Genomic DNA, 18,904 nt, shown 5'->3' with positions numbered 1-18,904 from the left:
TTTCTTTCCTATCCTAGATGTAAATTATATTGGTGATGAAAATCTTTTTTCTTTTCTAGTAAATGCAATAGTTGTGTGTTTGTGGTGATGCTAGTGTAAACAAAGTTACAGTGTAGCCAATTGTATAAAAGCATAACATATAATTATGTACTGTACATAATGCTTGGCAATAGTAGTAAGTGGCATGTTACTGGTTTCTGTATTTACTCTAGGTTTTATAATTATTTCAACCTCCTTCTATTTCTAAAAAAGCCTACTTTCAAATACTGTGCTGTGTCATACCTTGTGTTTTTGTGCCCACTGATGCAATCAGGAGGCCACATGGACTGGCTGACCTCTACCATGTAGGTTTGTGTGTATGCTTCATGGTGCTCACTCCACAATGAAATTGCCTAGTGACACAGCTCAGAATGAATCCTTGGCTTTACATGCTGGGTGACTGTACACTTTTTATTAGATTTCTTTCCAGGTTTTCAGCTGGAGGTTTGCTTGGTCAAAGAAAAATCATTGCTTCTCAGTTTTCCTAGCTTTTTTCCTATTTTAAGGATAGGGGCATTGGCCTTCTGGCTCTTCACACGTTGCCACTGAAGCTGGATATACCAAATTATTTGCATATTTGAAATGTTTCATAAAAATCAAAACAAAATAGTGATAGGTACTGCAGCAGAAGCAGGTTAAGAAGTTGCTTGGTACACCGGCACCCCATGTCAGAGTGATGGTTTGAGTCCTGACTCCTGTGCTTTCTATCCAACTTCCTGCTAGGGCTCCTGGGAAGGCAGTGGATGGTTTAAACCCTTGTATCCACTCCACCCACAAAGGAAAGGAGTTTCTGGTTCCTGGCTTCAGCTTGGCTCAGCCCTGGCCTGGCCCAGCCCTGGTTGTTTTATGCATTTAGGGATTGAACCAGTGGATGGGAGATATTATCTCTTTCTCTCTCTGCCTTTTAAATAAATAAATCTTTAAGAAAATAAAACTAAAACAAAACAAATACATAGAGCATGGATTGAGCATGACAATTTTTTTAAAGATTTATTTATTGTAAAGGCAGAATTATAGCAAAAGAGAGAGACAGACAGACAGAGAGATCTTCCATTCACTGGTCCACACCCCAGATGGCTGCAACAGCCACTGCTGTGCTAGGTAGAAGCTGGGAGCCAGCAGCGCCTTTTGGGTGCCCCACGTGGGTGCAGGGGCCCAAGGACTTAGACCATCTTCCTCTGCTTTCTCAGGTGCATTAGTGAGGAGCTGGGTCAGCAGTGGAGCAACTGTGATAAGAACCTGAATCCATATGGGTTGTTGGCATCTCAGGCCATGGCTTAACCCACTTCCCTGCAATGCTGCATAACCCCACCCTGCCCCGTCCCCACCCCTCACCCCACAGCTTGACAGGTTTTGAGAACTTTGAATTGTTTGGTGTCTTCCACATCACGTCATTTGTGTGAGAGATGCTATGTGCTGTGCAGAATGATAAAACTAAAGACATGGGCAGAGGTCAGGAGGGGAAGGCCCTCTGCAGAGTGTTACACAGCTGGAGTTACCCTAAGTAACTTATGCTCTAGTTCTCTTTAAATCCTTTGTGGCGAACATAGTGCCCAGTAAGGGAGAAGGTGCTTAGCAAATGCTTAGTGAGTAAATATAGAGAAAAGAAAGAAACACATTATTAAAATATCTATTTAAAATTAAATTCAAATGATAGTTAACATTTCTATTAAAGAATGTGAAGAGATGTGTTCCAGAGTTCATTTTGTCAGATTTCCTAACACCTTTTTAAAATACTGAAATACATTTTAAAAACCTTTCTTTTCAGTATTTTGAAATGTTGAGGTTGTTCTGCATTTAGATGATGAGTTTTTAAATTTTGATTGATCTTTATAGTCTCCTTTATTGTTCTTCACCTGACTGGGAGAGTAGTCTGGATATTGTTCCTGAAACTAACAAAGATACTCAAACTCTTCAGAGGTGGGTAAGTATTGTAGTTACCCTTCCCTGTATTTCTTGACAGACTGGTTTCTCTGAGTTTCTCAGAGCCACAAGACAGGAAGCTTTTTCTTTCATTTTTTCTTATTTAATTTAGTGGAAAGAGTTATTTTTTACTATCCTTGAAAAGGGTAAACCATGTTTTCTATTTTTCTCTCTTTCCCATAATGTCAGCTTGAGCTTAGCCAAAAGGCTGAGAAGCATCCTTCTAGGACTGATAATATACATCCTAGGTAGAGCTCTCTCAGAAGGCCATGGTATTTATCCATGGATATTATGGGTATCTTTCAGATGTTTTTTATTTGAAGATATAAATGAGAACTATGTCAGGGGACCTCTCTACATGCCTGGCATGTGGAGTTTCATCAGGTTTTCTAAATCAAGGCCACATATACTATAAGACATTAAACTATAGAAGACTCTGCGGGTATTTTGGTTAATCTATCATAGATGAGAGAAGTGAGGCACAGAGAACTTCAGAGGGTTCTTACCAATGACACAACTAGCTAATGACATAATTCAAGTTCCTTTTCAGTTTAGAGATTTTCCTTTATACCTTACATCTCAGTTTTTGAGGGTTGATCACTTTTTATTTTCAAAAATCAAAAATAGCACCAACACAGTCCTGAGCTTTATGCCCTTGAGTTTCATTACATCAACATATGATGTTCAGCTGCTTGGTGTCCTGTAGAACTGCTTTTAACCCCCTGCTTGTGGTAAATGAAATAGTGGAGACTGGAGGAGATTGTGTCAGGGCACTTTGCAGATCCTCTGATGAATGTGTGTTTTTTCCTTACCAGATGCATTTTACTGGTCACAGCCAGCTGATGAATCCCGCAAATCATTCACAGGTCACAGCATTTGTCCTCCTGGGGCTCTCTCAGGTATAGGAGCTGTGGTGCTTCTTCATTGTCTTCTGTGCTGTATATCTTGTGACTCTAACTGGAAAGCTCCTTATTGTGGCCATCATGACCTCTGACCCACATCTGCACACAACCATGTATTTTCTCTTAGGTAATCTTTCTTTCCTGGACTTTTGCTACTCTTCCATCACGGCACCCAAGATGCTGGTTGACTTGCTCTTGGGCAGCCCCAGCATTTCCTTTGGTGCCTGCCTGACTTATCTCTTTTTTGTCCACTTCACTGGCAGCATCAAGATCTTCCTGCTGACAGTCATGGCATATGACCGCTATGTTGCCATTTCCCAAACACTGTGCTACCCATTCATTATGAATCAGGCAGTCTGTGGGCTCCGGCAGCCTCCTGGGTGGGAGGCTTCATCCACTCCATTGTACAGGTTGTATTGACAGCCATTGACAGCTGCCATTCTGTGGGCCTGACAAGCTGGACAACTTTTATTGTGATGTGCCTCAGTTGATCAAATTGGCCTGCATGGATACTTTCATCTTAGAGCTTCTAATGGTATCTAACAATGGCTTGGTCACCCTGATGTGTTTCCTGGTGATGCTGGGATCCTACACAGCACTGCTGGTCATGCTCTGAAGCCACTCACGGGAGGGTTGTAGCAAGGTGCTGTCAACTTGTGCCTCTCACATTGCCATGGTCACCTTAATCTTTGTACCTTGCATATACATTTGTGCAAGGCCTTTTCAGACATTCTTCATGGACAAAGCTGTCTCTGCTGTATACAATGGTTATTCCCATGCTGAATCCTGCCATCTACACCCTGAGAAACAAGGAAATGATCATGGCCATGAAGAAGCTGTGGAGGAGGCAGAAGGACTTTCTCAGTCCCCCAGGGCATTGACCCCAAGCTGGAATGTGGGACGAGTGTCTAGAACTGCTCCCAAGTGCCTGCTGGAGAAAAAGTTCTGAGTGCTGTATAAAAGTAGTCTTTGGCTCACAGAGCATCTTCCCAGGTGAGTATTCTGTTGGCCAAGCTGAGAAAGTTCCAACTGCAGAATGCATAAAGGTGGTAAACTTAGGGTTTCTTTTCTGATATCACTTCTTGGACAGAGCTCAACACATTTTTTAAATTTCCCAGAAATAGGAGGGATCCAAATGTTAAAATAAGTGTAGGTCACTGATTGAATGTTTGTTGTAAAGAAAAAGAAAATTACATTGTGCTAATGACTTCTTTCTGTCAGTTTCTTAATGATTACCATTGTTGCTATCATTATTGTGAGCACCACCTTCATTGTCACGATTATATAAATAGCATTTGGTAAGAGCTTACTATGTTTCAGGCATTGTGCCAATTATTTTATACTTACTATTTACTTTAATTGTATCATTTTTATCAGGCATGTATCATCCTCATTTTGGAATAAGTCATTTGTAAGTTTCATACATTAAATGATCTACTTAAGCCCCATAATGCAACTCAGGTGAATGTAAGTTTGGAACTCAAATTACAGATGATATAAAAAATTACAGATGATATAAAAAAACTTGCTCTTGCTTCTAGGGTTTAACATGTCTTTGTCAGTTTATGTCAGTTTAGAGTGACATCATGGATAGGGTTGGCGTGTTCAGTTGGGCCAGACCAAGTGTTGTTGAGAGAGTCAGGAAGTCTACTTATTGGAATAAGAGGGATAGAGTAGAAGATTCACAGAGAACTGAACACATAAATAATGAGGAATTGGGAAAGGTGGGATAGAGTCAAGGGGGAGTGTTCTTGAGGAGACTGATGCTTAGAAGATTTGTATGTGGGATTGCCTAGGAACTCTGTCTTTTAAATTCAGCTATCTTATATTCTGTTTAGAGCTACACTTGACTGCTTTGAAGGCTGCAACTGCAAGGGCTGGGCCAGGCCGAGGGTAGGAGCTAGGAACTCTATTTGTGTCTCCTCATGGGTGGCAGGGATTCAGGTACTTGGGCCATCCTCTGCTGCATTCCCAGGCACATCAACAGAGAGATGAACTAGCCCTCCTATGTGGAATGCCAACAGAGCAGTATGTTTTAGTTTATACACTAAAAACATAGGTTATGTATGAAATCATTAATATGAAGTTTAATACCTGATGTGTGTGTGTGTGTGTGTGTGTGTATTGGACTCGTAGAAACTGAAAATATAGTTGTGTATGAACTAAAAAATACATGCGAAGTTTAATATCTCCTGGCTCCTGGCTTTGGATCGGTGCAGCACTGGCTGTTGTGGCCATCTGGGGAGTAAACCAGTTGATGGAAGACGTCTCTCTGTGTCTCCATCTCTCTGCTCTTCCCATGCAGGTGCAGGGGCCCAAAGACTTGGGCCATCTTCCACTGATTTCCCAGGCCATAGCAGGGAGCTGATTGCAAGTAGAGCAGCTGTGACTCAAACTGGCACCCATATGGGATGCTGACACTGCAGGTGGTGGCTTTCCCTGCTACACCACAGCACCGGCTTCCAGTTTATGAACTCTTACAAGGATTTCCCCAGGTATTGTAAATTGTAAATACAAACACACAATTTAAAAATAAGATTTAGGCTTCTCTTGAAGCATCCAGATAGTATGAATTGTTTAAATTTTTCATACCAGTCTACTGGTCAAGTAGGCTGACAATACATGAAAATATTATTCAAGATTATGAAAAATATAAAATTATAAAATTGTGTTAAGCTAATTTGAAATATAATTTTGAAAAACCTTTTATAATTGTAGTGACTATGTTAAGATGTATGTCTGCTTAAACATAACTTACATAGTGTTATTTGACTTTAAGACCCCAGAATAACACTAAATTAGATTAATTTATGGATTATTTCTATGCAAGATATAATACTGAAATTTTGGTGAGCAGTTTTTGCTTACTGTTTTCATATTATGAGATTCCATTCCTTTTAATTGTATTGCTGGACATGTTCATTTTTGCACTTTAACAAGGTACAAAAATGGTACGTGGTTATTTTGGTAATGGTATTATGGTAACAGTATGTGGTTATTTTAATGTGTGCTGATTCCTTACCTCTCGGTTTTGTTTGTGAGAGGGAAGTTAGATATTTGGTTAGAGATGAGTATTAAAGCTGTCCTGGGAGCAGTGATTTCAGAAAGACTGAAGGTGAGTGCAAAGTATTGGAATGTGTTTTTTCACTGGGAAAAGGGAATAGTTTTGTCTGAAAGCCAAGAGTATGATTATCCAGAAAATTAAAGGGGACGATGAGAAAGAAAGCTTGCAAGGGCAGAAAGTATCAAAGTTGTGCACAAAATAAGTTTTATTCGGCTTAGTTTATAATGATTATAAGAAACAAATCTCAAGGGGAGCAAGGAAAGCAATTACAATTTTGGCCACATCAGCCTGATCTTGTGAGTTTAGTTATAAGGGGAAAACAAAGAATTGCTAGCATAGTTCACTACCCAAACTGGAATGTGGTTCTCTCACTGTTAAAATGACCACAGGCATTTGGCCTTATCATCCACATATGATTGTCATGTCCTCTCATGCTTCCTTAAAATTTCCAATAGGAGACAGACACCACACATGAATTCTTTTAAAAAAATTGGAAATGACCAGATTCAGAGCATCATGAAAAGTTCTGAATCAGGGACTCTCGGTATTGACGCCTCTAGAAATGGAAGGGTGGACACGGGATTAGAACTGTCAGGCTTTGTGAGAGGAGTAACACAGGATTGCCAAGACTTGTTTATGTCCAGGATCAGACACATTTGAGACAGCAAACTGCAGAGCCAACACCAAGCGAAACAAGTGTTCATTACAAAGAGTGAATTATATTTATTTGTTAGAAATATGGCATCACTGACCCCTCAGGATTTCGAGATCCATACTTTCACAAAGTAGCTGTATCCTTCATGGCAGTTTTTTTTTTTTTTTTTTTTTTTAATCAGGATATAAGTGGATGTGCTATTTGTGTAACCGAGACCCTACCTGGGATATCATATTTGGAAACTACCCTTACTAAATCAGACATCAGAAGCCCACCATGAAGAGACAGTGTTGTATATCTTGTATGGAATGGATGCATTCAAGCCTTCCTAGGAAACTGGACTGACTGTGCTCCACGGCTTACAGAGTCTCTGCCTCACAGGTGGTAAGGAGTATCACCTCCTCCAGGCCAAGCACTTTGACAGATATTGAGGAACTCAGTGATGGAGGAATTCACTCACATCTGTGGGTGCACAGAAAAATCTAGAGGAAAGAAACTTTTGGGCTCGGTTTCCTAGACTCAGATTAGAAAATTTGGCAGCATTCCAAAATATTCTACAGATAGATCAGTAGAAATACTATGGAGGGGGGGATGAAACTTGTTATAATCCTTTTGGGGACACATTTGGCAACACCTAAGAAAGTTCCTGTGCTCTGATCTTTAGACTCAGTAATTCCACTTATATGAGTTTACCATGAAGACAACCTCCAACATGGGAAAATACGTATGTACAAATTCATTCACTGAAGTGCTATTTCTAATTGCAAGATTTAGAAAAATATAAATAAGGCAGTCCCTTCAAAACAAATATCATGTTTTCCCTGATTTGTGATAAGTAACACAGAGAAGACAGAAAATGTAATATATATGAGTGAAATTGACATTTTGAGACTTGATTATTGTTTATAGCCCTCATCTATACTCTTGAGGAACAGCAGTTTTTCTACTAACTACTTGTTGGATTCTTTATTTATTGGAGGGTTAAGTCTGTGATTATAAAGTCAATCGAAAGCATGGCATTGTAAAAATTAAAAGAAAAATAAGAAAGGAAAGTAGAAGAAAAGTGGGATTAAGGAAGGAGGGAGGGTAGGATTGGAAGTAACATTATACTCTTAAAACTGTATATATGAGCCGGCGCCACGGCTCAATAGGCTAATCCTCCACCTAGCAGTGCCGGCACACCAGGTTCTAGTCCCGGTCGCGGCGCCGGATTCTTTTCCCGGTTGCCCCTCTTCCAGGCCAGCTCTCTGCTGTGGCCCGGGAAGGCAGTGGAGGATGGCCCAAGTGCTTGGGCCCTACACCCCATGGGAGACCAGGAGAAGCACCTGGCTTCTGCCTTCGGATCAGCGCAGTGCGCCGGCCATAGCGGCCGTTGGAGGGTGAACCAATGGCAAAGGAAGACCTTTCTCTCTGTCTCTCTCTCTCACTATCCACACTGCCTGTCAAAAAACAAAAAACTGTATATATGAAATTTGCTCCCTTTATACAAACTTATTAAACAATTCTCAAATAGGGGAAATGTTAACCATTAACCATATAATATAATGTTAGAATATAATGTTAACCATATAATCTCTATATACTCTGAATTCTTTCCAGCATGTATAAATAAGGGAAAAGAAGAATGTAAAGGAGATTCTATAACATAGTACCTTACATGTGAACAAGGATGAAAAATTAGAAAATATACATGTTGGCAAAATTCTCACAAAAGAAAACCAAAGATAACATATAAACCAGTGAGATTGGTTACCTATAGGCAGTGGACGTGGAAGAGTGGAATGATGAGAGAATGAGACAAGAGTAGAAGGAATGAGAGAGAAGAAGTGCCTCTCTGAGTAGATTTCTGCATAGGGTTTTGCATGGTTCTGACTTTTAGAATCATGTTGATATGTCACAAGGTTAAAGAAAACACCCCAACTCACTTATAAAATGAACTATGCAAAGTGGAAGTGCAAGATGGAATACAAACAGAACACCCCGATTTGTCACAAATGAATTAGACGAGGAAGTGAAGAACTCACCTGAGTGACTTTGGGAGATGGCATTTGTCCCTGTACACTCTAAATCAAGACAAAAACACATTTATTGTACTACACATTTATTGTACTCTAGGGAGTAAATGTACTTTTCATAGAATTATGGGTTAGAAATTTGGAAACTACTCTGAGGTTATGCTAGGATTAAGCAAAAAGTAAAAAACATAATGGATAATGATAGATTTCCTACTTTTAGAGAGAGGAATTAAAGAAAAGGGTAGGTTAGAATAAACCCGTGGAATGGTTAGATTTAGAAATATGAATATGTGTTTTTTTAAAGATTTATTCTATTTATAAGCAGAATTACACAGAGAAGAGAGTTGGGAGAGAGAGAGAGAGCGAGCGAGCGAGCTTCTATCCTCTGGTTCACTCTCCAAATGATTACAATGGCCGGGGCTGGCCTGGGCCAAAGTCAGGAGCCAGGAACTTCTGGTTCTCCCCCATGCCTGCAGGGGCCCAAGCATTTGGGCCATTCTTCACTGCTTCCCTAGGCACATTAGCAGGGATCAGAAGTGGGGCAGCAGGGACTCAAATTGGCACCCATCCAAGGATGCCAGTGCTGCAGACTGCATCTTAACCTGCTGTGCTACAGTGTTGGCCCTGAATCATGGTTTTTAGAAGCTTTGGAAAAGTGTTCCTTTTGTTTGTATTTGTGTGTGTGTGTGTGTGTGTGTGTGTGTGTATGTAATCATGCAGATGTGTGCTTGTGTATGTGACAGATACAGGAAGGGATACAGATGTATGCATACATTTGCATTCCTCTGCATTTCCTGGCTAGGGCCACAAGTGGTAGCTTAACCTGCTGCACCTCAATGCCAGTCCCCTGCTATGTATTTTAAACTATATGTTAAAACCTCATTGGCATTCATAACGTGTCAGTTTTTTGATGGTTTTCTGTTACTTATTTTTCTGTGTTAATAGTAAATTTTTCTTAAAATTACTGTACATGGAAGATCAGACTAGCTAGATAATATTCCATTGTAACTCCTACATTTTCCACCAGATGTGACTAATGCTGTAATGTTCAAATTGAGCTGAATGTCTTCAGATTGTAAGACTAATATTCAACTTTTATGGTTAGAAGTTCACATGGGGATTTCAGGGCTCAAACATATTAATGCATCAGATTAAATCACGAAGTGTCTTTGGTTTGCTATGTCTTTTGTGTGAATTATTTCACTGAATTTCATGCTGTTGTGAGACATTGAATTGTGGGCTCCATGGGCATATCAGTTGTGCTTTTGTTTAAAGTTGAGATGGACTATTGCTTCTGTCTTCAGTCAAGAAAGCCCATCCATGACTCCCCTCCCCAACTTCCATTACAGAGAAAATTGGAGGAATTTCTTTTTGGCTTGACTTGCAAATAATAATGTATTGTTCAAGTTTATTAATGTATGAAATATATTTCAAGTTATTGTGCTCGGTGACTATAATCTAAATTTATGTTGTAATAAATATAGAATAAAAACTGCCCCCTCTATTTCAAATGTTATTTATATTTTCTAAAAATCAGATCTTTAGAGATCTTTCCATCCTAAATGGGTTATGTCTTTGAAAGCCAACAGTATTCAGTTTGGCTACTTCATCTATTAGTTTCAATTCTGTTCTGGTCTGGCAAAAAGCTTGTAGCCCAGAAACCAGACCATTTAAAAATGGGTTGGGAGGTCGGAACTGTGGCTCACTTGGCTAATCCTCCACCTGCAGCACCGGCACACCAGGTTCTATTCCTGGTTGGGGTGCTGGATTCTGTCCCGGTTCCTCCTCTTCCAGTCCAGCTCTCTGCTGTGGCCTGGGAAGGCAGTGGAGGATGGCCCAAGTGCTTGGGCCCTGCACCCTCATGGGAGACCAGGAGGAAGCACCTGGCTCCTGGCTTCAGATTGGCACAGCACGCTGGCCACAGCACACCAGCCGTGGTGGCCATTTGGGGGGTGAACCAACGGAAAAGGAAGACTTTTCTCTCTGTCTCTCTCTCTCTCACTGTCTTAACTCTGCCTGTCCAAAAAAAAGGGGTTGGGAGAAAAACGTCAGAGCCGACACTCTAATAACTTTAGTTGTTTTGTGTTAATTCATTCCTTGTTATTCTCTGCTACCATCTGACATATTTTATAGGAGAGAAAGGCAATATAATTATTTATTTGTAGAGTCTACTTCAACTGTGTTTATTTGCATCATTTTCTAGGCAAACATGTTTTCTTTTTTAAAAAAAAAGATTTTATTTATTTATTTGGGAGGTAGAGATATAAACAGAGAGTGGGAGAGACAAAGGGAAAACTCTTTCATCCATTGGTTCATTCCCCAAGTTGCTGCAAAGGCTAGAGCTGGACTGATCCAAAGCCAGGAGCTGGGAGCTTCTTAGGGTTCTCCCATGTGGGTGCAGGGGCCCAAGCACTTGGGCCATTTTCCACTATTTTTCTAGGCCATAGCAGAGAGCTGGATCAGAAGAGGAACAGCTAGGATATGAACTGGCACCCATATGGGATACTGGCACAGCAAGTGGAGGCATAGCCTACTATGCCATAGCACTAGCCCTGGCAAGTTTTCACAAACAGACTTAGAGCAGACCAAAATCTTTAAAATTTAAGAGCCTTTTATTTTATCAATTAGAAAGGTAGAGAGACAGGAGGACAGGGACAAATGGGTAACATGATCTCTCATCTATTGGTTCATTCCCCAAATGTCTTCAGCAGCCAGGGCTGGGTGAAGCTGAAGTCAGGAGCTAGGAACTCAGTGTAAGTATCCCACATGGATGGAAGAAACCCAAGTATTTGAACCATTATTTGCCTCCCATGGTGCACATTAGCAGTAGATTGGAATCAAGAATGGAGCTGGGTCTCAAATCCCAGGACTCCTGTGTGGGATACTGGCATCCTAACCACTGAGCCAAACAACTTCCCACAAAATCTTTATGATCTTGGAATTTTATCTGTGCACCAAAAGGCCTCTAAATATAAAATGAACCCCATCTACTCCATTTTGATGCAAAGGAAATATCTTGAACATCTTTGAAAACTGTCTAGACATAGACCTATATTAGTGGATGCCTTGGGTCATGGGTATGAATTTACTTTCAGAAAGGGCAGACTCACCTTCCAAGTATACAAAGTAGTTGTTTTGAAGATATGTTGATTCTGTGATGGCCAAAATATTTCTACAAAACAGCTTTTGGATTGTATATTTGCAATGATTAATAGTCAGCATAGCTCTGTAAAACAGGCTGTGATTATAGAGCCTCCAGATCTGGAAAGGAGCTTCATGGGTATGGAACATCTTCTGTGCCAGGTGCCAGTGAGGTGCTCACACCTGTTCAGTTAGCTTTTGAGTGAATACAGGTTGGGTTGGTGGGGAAGTAGGAGACTTGGGCCACATGCTGTTTTGGAAAGATTCCTTTGCTGCTTGAGATAGTGAGAACGAATGTGGAGAAAGAAGGCTCCAGTACCATTTTCTGATATCAGGATTGGAATGCAAACTCGAATAGTGGAGCATAACATTTCCCTCCCTGCGTTTGCCTGTTTGTTCTCTCAGCACAGAGAGAAGCTGTCCTTGTTTAAGGGGATTTGAGGTAGCCTCCAGACAGTGAATTTAAGACATTTTTTCTAATCATTGATACTTAGATAAACAGATAAGTGTCCATCTGTATTCAGAAAGATGTATACCTAAAGTATTTTGGCCAATTGCTGTAAGCAAAAGATTTCAAAAGTACACCATGAATTATCTTAATACATCAGGATTCAATGGTGATAGGCTGATATAGAAAAATCATGGAGGAGGATTGGGAAGAAATACCACCACACACAGGACTCCACAAGTAATCAGAGGTGAGCCAGAGTAGGCTGTTCATCCCTGTGAGAAGTCTGCATGCTCCTAGGACTATTGCCTTCTCCATGTCTAAGCCCTGCATCTTTCTGCTGTTAAGTCCCTCTTATACTGCTGGTGAGCATTCTAAACTGAGAATCCATTCCCTATTCTAGTACTTTTTGCTAATTAAGTTCAGTTATGTTGTCTAAAATAGCACCCCAGAATCCCTGAAGCAATTGCAAAGACTGGACAGATAACATAAAAATGTTCCACTTTTTCCTCCACACATGAAAAATCAACAGATGTAGAATTTTCAATTCCTTTGTTCCTATTTCATACAAGTGTTCAATCTCAGGCAGTCTTCCTTGGATAACTGCCTCTGTATCCTGGGTTGTCTTTCACAGGGATGGACATGGCTTCTGTGGTTCATTTGAAATTAACTCAATTCAAATCCCTACTTTTGTTCAGCTCTCCAAGAGATTAGTAGTCAGAAAGGAAACTACAATTCTGCTGCAAAAGTTGTCACAAATAAAATCATGGAAATGACTCTTGGTGAAGCAAAGGGAATAGTATACAACTTACAGGTATCTGTATTGTAGCTGGCAAAGACCAGGGCACATCTGGGTCCCAGCTGCATGCAAGACCAGTCCATCACACCAGTGCAAGAGTACACAGCCATAAGGAAGGAAGGAGGAGGGTGGGAGAGAGCAAGGGAGAGAGGGTGAGAAGTATCATTATGTTAAAACCATATGAAATGCATGAAATCTGTTCCATTTATATACATTAAAAAAGAAAAATGGAGTGCACAGCTGGTGAGTCTATTTCCTGACCCCAAATTACCTGTTAGCAATTGTGCTCCCACAAACCCATGTGTGTGAGTTTCCATGTGTGTGTTGTTTTTGGTGGCATTGTTGGTGCTTCTGGGAAACTCCTCATGTACGTCACTGTTTTTGTCAGTGAGCACCGGAGACATTATTCTTTCTTGTATTTTCATGTCCTCATTTCTAGTGTCAAATGCTTTCAGCACCTCAGTGCAAGTTGGGATACGTCTAGTGAAAACTTCTGAAATTTCTCCAGGTATGTTCTCATCAGGAGTGAAGTAAAATTCACTCTTCTCTCTGAAAATAGGAGGAATAGAATACCGACTGCCATCCTTCTCCCTCAGCACTGTTGTAACTTAATAGATGATTTTCTGTTTATTCAGTTCTAGTAATTTCATCACCCTGCCACAGCCTTGTCATTCTTGCCTAGAGAGATCAAATAGGTCTCAACTGGCAAGTAACTGATGCTAATCAATAATTTAAAAAAACCTACAAGGACACAGGAATGATCAATGAATCAATGTTAACTCTTGTCAAGAAATAACAGAATAATTCCATTGCTCTGCAAAACATTAATGAGATTCTAGATGCCATGGGTTAGTCAAAAGTTAGTTCAAAAGGTTGGTCCATTAAAAAGAGAGATCTTGAGAACTAGGTAAAAAGACCCCAGGTAGCCCACACATTGGAGCATAATTGTCTTTTATTATTCTCTTTTACTTCCTCTTAGAATCTGATCATGAATCTAGGAAGAATGGCTGCCAGTGGGGGAGTGTTGCAAGTGAGGGTAGAGCCAAGAGCAGCAGGTGCAGCAAGCTTTGCATTTTTTTGTTCTCATTTTAACTTTTATAGGATAAAGTGAATATATAGACACATACAAAACATCAAACAACAAAAAGTAAATTCTCTACCTGGCTTTTTTCCCACACTTCCCACTTCTAATCTATCTCCCTATTTTAAAGCCTCTTCTGTTGTGTTGGTGGTTATTGTATTTTTTTTAATCGTATGATAATACTGCCACTTCTTGGATTTCAATGCAGTTAGTGCCTTAGTGAGTTTTGTGATCTGCACAGAACACTACACACTGTGTAATTTATAAACACTGGAAGTTGATTTGGCTCATGGTCCTGTGTGAGACCAGATCTGATGAAGGCCTTCTTGCTGTGTCATAACATGACAACAAATAGAAGGGCAAAAGAGCACAAAGGAACTTGTGAGAGACAGCAAGAGGCCTGCTCCACTCTTTAAAAAAGATTTATTAATTTATTTTAAAGGCAGAGGGACAGAGAAAGAGCTTTCATCTCCTGGTTCACTGCCAAAATGGCCACAACAGCAAGGTGTGGGCCACACTAAATCCTGGAGCCAAGAACTCCATTCTGATTCTCCATGTGGTTGGCAGGGGACCAAGTACTTCAGCCATGATCTGATGACTTCTCAGGCGCAAGGAGTTGGAGTGAAAGTGAAGCAGCTGTGACTCAAACCACCACTCCAAATATGGAATGTCAGCATCACAAGCAGTAAGTGAAGCACTGTGTCACAGTACTGGCCTTCCTAACTCACTTTCCTTTCAAACCAATTCCTTGGATAATGAACCCACTCCTGAGTAAAGGACATTAATCCATTCATGAGGGCAGAAGCTTCATGATGACAATACTTCCCAATGGACCTTATCTCCCAACACTGCTGCACTGGGGGTTGAGTTTCTAGCACAAGACTTTGGGAAACAAATTCAGAAAACTATAGTATAAGGAATCTACTGAAAGAATAGTTTGGCCACATTTCCACCATTTCCATGTCTACCTACACCTATGACTTCCGAGTCATATTGTTTGGGTCTTCTGGTGGTTATCTTTACAATTTTAAAGAATATGTTGAAATTGTATATTTTGTTGTCTGTTTTAGTAAACATATTTGTGTGACATTACCTGCCATATCTCTCTACTACTTTAACATTTATGTTGTATTATTTTTAGATACATACTTCTATTGCTTTTACTCTCAATCAGAGTTATTATTGTCTGTCATGTTTTATTTGTATGCTGTCTGGGCAAACTGAAATAGCATTTACATTATTTCAATTACTAAATTTCCCCATACTCATGGACCACTTATCATGGGTTTACCTGTTGAGGAAAATACATTTGTCAAGTGTTAGATCAAATGGGATTCCTTAAGCTTAGCCTTCAAGCCCTCAAGAAATTACTCATTTGGCTATTGGTGTGTTTAATTTCTATGATCATAAGCATAAAACATTAAATGTTGCTGATTGTTCTTAATTCTTAGTCACTCATTCTTTCCCTTCTTGAGTCTGGAAGTGTTAACTTTTTTAAATATCAATTTTTCTTCTTTTCTTTTAGGTATCTATTTTCTTCAGGAGTTAACTGCTACATCTGTTTTCCTTGAACTTTCTCCCTTTGCCTCTTGTGTTATCCTGTTTTTCAGCTGAGTTGTTTTTTTCCCCTTCATCTCTATGAATCATGGCAAAGAATTTGTAATATTAGTACCACAGTTTTCTTCTGTGGTGTTAGAACTCTCCCTTTAATGAAAAGATGACAGTGCCTATGTACCTATTTAAGGTGCATTTAGATTTTTTTAAAAAATTATGTATTTATTTGAAAGGCAGATTTACAAACACACACATATATACACACAGAATGGGGGGGGAGAGAAAAAGAAAGGGAGGGGAGAGAGAGAGAGAATCCTTACTTTATTCCTCAAATAGCTGCAACACCAGGGGCTTGGCCAGGCTGAAGCCAGGAGCTTGGAACTCCATATGGGTTTCCCACATGGATGCAAGAACCCAAGGACTTGGGCCATCACCTGCTGCTTTCCCAGGAGCATTAGAAGGGAGGTGGATTGGAAGTGGAGCAGCTGGGGCTCAAACTGGCTCTCATATTGGATGATGGTGTTGCAGAGGCAGCTTAACTCACTGCACCACAACACCATCCCCAACATAAATATTTTGTACATCACATATCTTACAGTTGTTTTAAATTTTTCAAATATTGTCTCAAAATTTTATTTATTTACTTAGTGTTATGGCACATTCTTATCTGGCATTCAGGGTTCCACTCATATCACTGAATGCAGTCTTCATCCTGAAAGGCTGAATCTGACTTCCAGTCATGTTCGGCAGAGGGCAGAAAAGGGCACATAGACAAGTGCTTTCTGTCAGGATGTGGGATTGCGTCACTTGGTGGAGCAAATATGAGAGATTCAGAGTAGCAGATTGAGAAGGGAAAACTCACAGTAGCAGTGACTCAGGATGAAGATCAGGTTGAGCACGAAGTGGAAAGTGTTTTTGTTGTTTGTTTCACAGGTAGAGTGACAGACAGAAAGAGGGAGAGACAGAAGGAGAGAGAACTCTTCCTTCTGCTGGTTCACTGCCCAGTGGCTGCAGTGACTGAAACTGGGCCAGGCTGAAGCCAGAAGTCAGGAACTCCATCCAAGTCACCCATGTGGGTGGCAGGGGCCCAAGTACTTGCACCACCTTTGTTGCTTTCCCAGACACAGCAGGGAGCTGGATCAGAGGAAGAGCAACTAGAAGTGAAACTGGCACTCCCAAATGGGATGATGGTGTTGCATGCAGGGGCTTAGCATATTGGACCCCACTGCCATCCTCAGAAAGGGCTGTTAAAACTGGCCACCATGGGCAGCCTGGCCATTGTCATGAAGGTGGGTCTAAATGCTTAAATTAACAAGTGTCCCCTGCCAGCTCTGATAGCTGATGCCAACTTGCTGTCTGAGAGTTGGCAACAAGCTGCCCACAGAGGTTAAAATGTTCAGAACCAGCCGTGAAAGAAGAGAGTGAGTTTGAATGAGCACCATATCTAGATACAGAGAGTGAGGAAGCCTCAAATACATGCCAGGTACATGAGTCTGCAACCTCCCTGGACAGGATGTGATGTCACATAGATGAGTGTTTTTCCCTCCTCCACAGAGGGAAAGCATTGCTTGATTACAGAAACACTGTGTAACTCAGGAATCCAACAATCCTGACTACAAAAGGTTAAGTATGTGGCTCTCAGTTATTTACCTCCACTAAGCATCAGTCTCTACATCTAAGATTCTTAGCTCACTATGTCAAGTGGAGCTAGTGAGATCGTGTCTGTAAGCTACCTGGCCAGGAGCTTGGCACCTTATCATTGTTCCATGTATTTGATTTTACCATCTGTTCCTTCTCCCTTCTCTGGGCATGGAAGAACACCCATGATATCATTTGCTAGTTTGCAAGGTGAAGGCTTCCTGCCTCCAGGAAGTATATCTGATGTTTACAGGATTACTGTGTTAGGTACAGCCCTCAGTCCTGTGTAGTATGATCTCATATAATGGTCCTGACACCCTCTGAGGAGCTCTGCCCATCATTTCCGCAAATATAGGCACTGGGACTTTAACAAATAACTGCTTTGCTCAGTGTCCCATAGGTAGTAAATAATGAAAACAGATTCAAAACCACATAGTTTGATCCCAAAGCTCCTGCGATCGTCTCTACAAAATCTTTTTCTATATTGCCATTTCAACACTCATTTAAAGTTTTAAGGAAAAAATAGAATGAAGAAAATAGCTTTGTGTTGTGGCGTGATGTGGTTAAATACTGGTATTACTGGCATAGCATCACATTGATATGCTATTTGACATTTAGTGTAGAAACATCAGTGTTCAATGCAATAACTGAAAAAAGACTTCTATGGTGTGAATTGTGTCCTCCAAATTCCCATGTTGAATCTCTCACCTCTTTCTCCCTGCCTTGTAAAGAAACAGCAAGGAGATGCCAGCCAGGAAAGGTGGCAAAATCAGTGGGACATCTGATCCTGGCATTTCAGCCTCCCCAACTTTAAGGTAAATAAGTGTCATTTTTTTTTTTACACATTACCCAGCCTCAGATGCTTCTAAAGAGACAAACAAATCAAGACAAAAATAATAATAATACTTACTTTTGGGGTTGGCATTGTGGCGCAGGGATTAAGTTGCTGCTTGGGATGCCAACACATATCAGAGTGCAGGTTGGGGTCCCTGCTGCTCTCCTTTTGATTCAGTTTTCTATTAATGCACCTGAAAAGACAGAGAATTATGGTCAGAGTACTTGGACTATGACTATTCATGTGGGGAACCAGGATAGAGCTCCTGGCACAGCCTTAGGTGTGGTAGCCATTTGGGGAGTGAACCAGAGGGTGAAAGAGCTCTGTCTGTCTGTCCCTCTGCTTTTCAAGTATATAAATAAATTTTTAAAGAAAAACCTATTTGTTTTAGTATTGTGCATAATGTTACTATATACAATATTATATAATTTTATAGTAATGTACAATTGTACTGTATTTTTTGGGAGAACTGAATGAAAATTTGCTGTTATCTCTATGTTATTTGTTACAACTCTGTGTGAATCAACAACGATCTTAGATTAAATCAAGGAAAGCAGTGTGTCAGCCTGTGAGAATCCTGGTTAGGACATGAGCCTCAGAGTAGTGACATCATAATGGTGGGCTGTCCTGACTACTGCAGAATCTGGTCTTTGTGGATTAGTCCACAGTGCTCTAGCGATTGCTGCAGACCGGACTGTGTTCTAGTGTTGAAAATTGAAGAGAAAAAGATGTTTTCATCACGTAAAAAACGTTTCAAACGTTTTGGACGTCATTCAAAAGTTCACTGCGCCAGGTAGGCCCTCCTTTTAC

At 40.5% G+C, this 18,904-nt stretch overlaps 1 protein-coding gene, 1 long non-coding RNA gene and 1 pseudogene across 6 annotated transcripts in view; 2 read left to right on the top strand and 1 right to left on the bottom strand.

Annotated features, from left to right (window-relative positions):
- Window positions 1-1,353: 1,353 nt before the first annotated feature.
- On the top strand, window positions 1,354-10,039 carry LOC108175499 (olfactory receptor 4D5-like; annotated as a pseudogene).
- Window positions 8,254-18,887, bottom strand: LOC127487765 (uncharacterized). Of its 2 annotated transcripts, none has more exons than XR_011383027.1 (3): window positions 18,170-18,887; window positions 13,000-13,535; window positions 8,254-8,646 (listed from the first exon to the last, which is right to left on the bottom strand). It is a non-coding gene; the product is annotated as an uncharacterized lncRNA (long non-coding RNA). The 2 variants fall into 2 exon arrangements; XR_011383028.1 differs by having other exon boundaries at window positions 8,254-13,048; window positions 13,258-13,535.
- Window positions 13,214-18,904, top strand: part of LOC103352527 (uncharacterized) — a 65,530-nt gene continuing 59,839 nt past the window's right edge. For 3 of the 4 annotated variants that reach the window (XM_070059550.1, XM_070059551.1, XM_051834382.2), the window contains exon 1: window positions 18,694-18,887. In XM_070059550.1, the coding sequence (XP_069915651.1) occupies window positions 18,709-18,887 (179 nt within the window). In that variant the 5' untranslated portion in view covers window positions 18,694-18,708. Of the gene's footprint in view, window positions 13,495-14,634; window positions 14,753-17,990; window positions 18,075-18,693; window positions 18,888-18,904 lie in introns of those variants that run through there. The other variant, XM_051834380.2, reaches the window with a different exon arrangement.

Source organism: Oryctolagus cuniculus, chromosome 16, assembly GCF_964237555.1.
Source record: "Oryctolagus cuniculus chromosome 16, mOryCun1.1, whole genome shotgun sequence".
In the NCBI taxonomy this organism is placed as follows: Eukaryota; Metazoa; Chordata; class Mammalia; order Lagomorpha; family Leporidae; genus Oryctolagus; species Oryctolagus cuniculus.
Note: the sequence above shows the minus strand (reverse complement) of the source record. Positions and strands in the feature narration are given on the sequence as shown.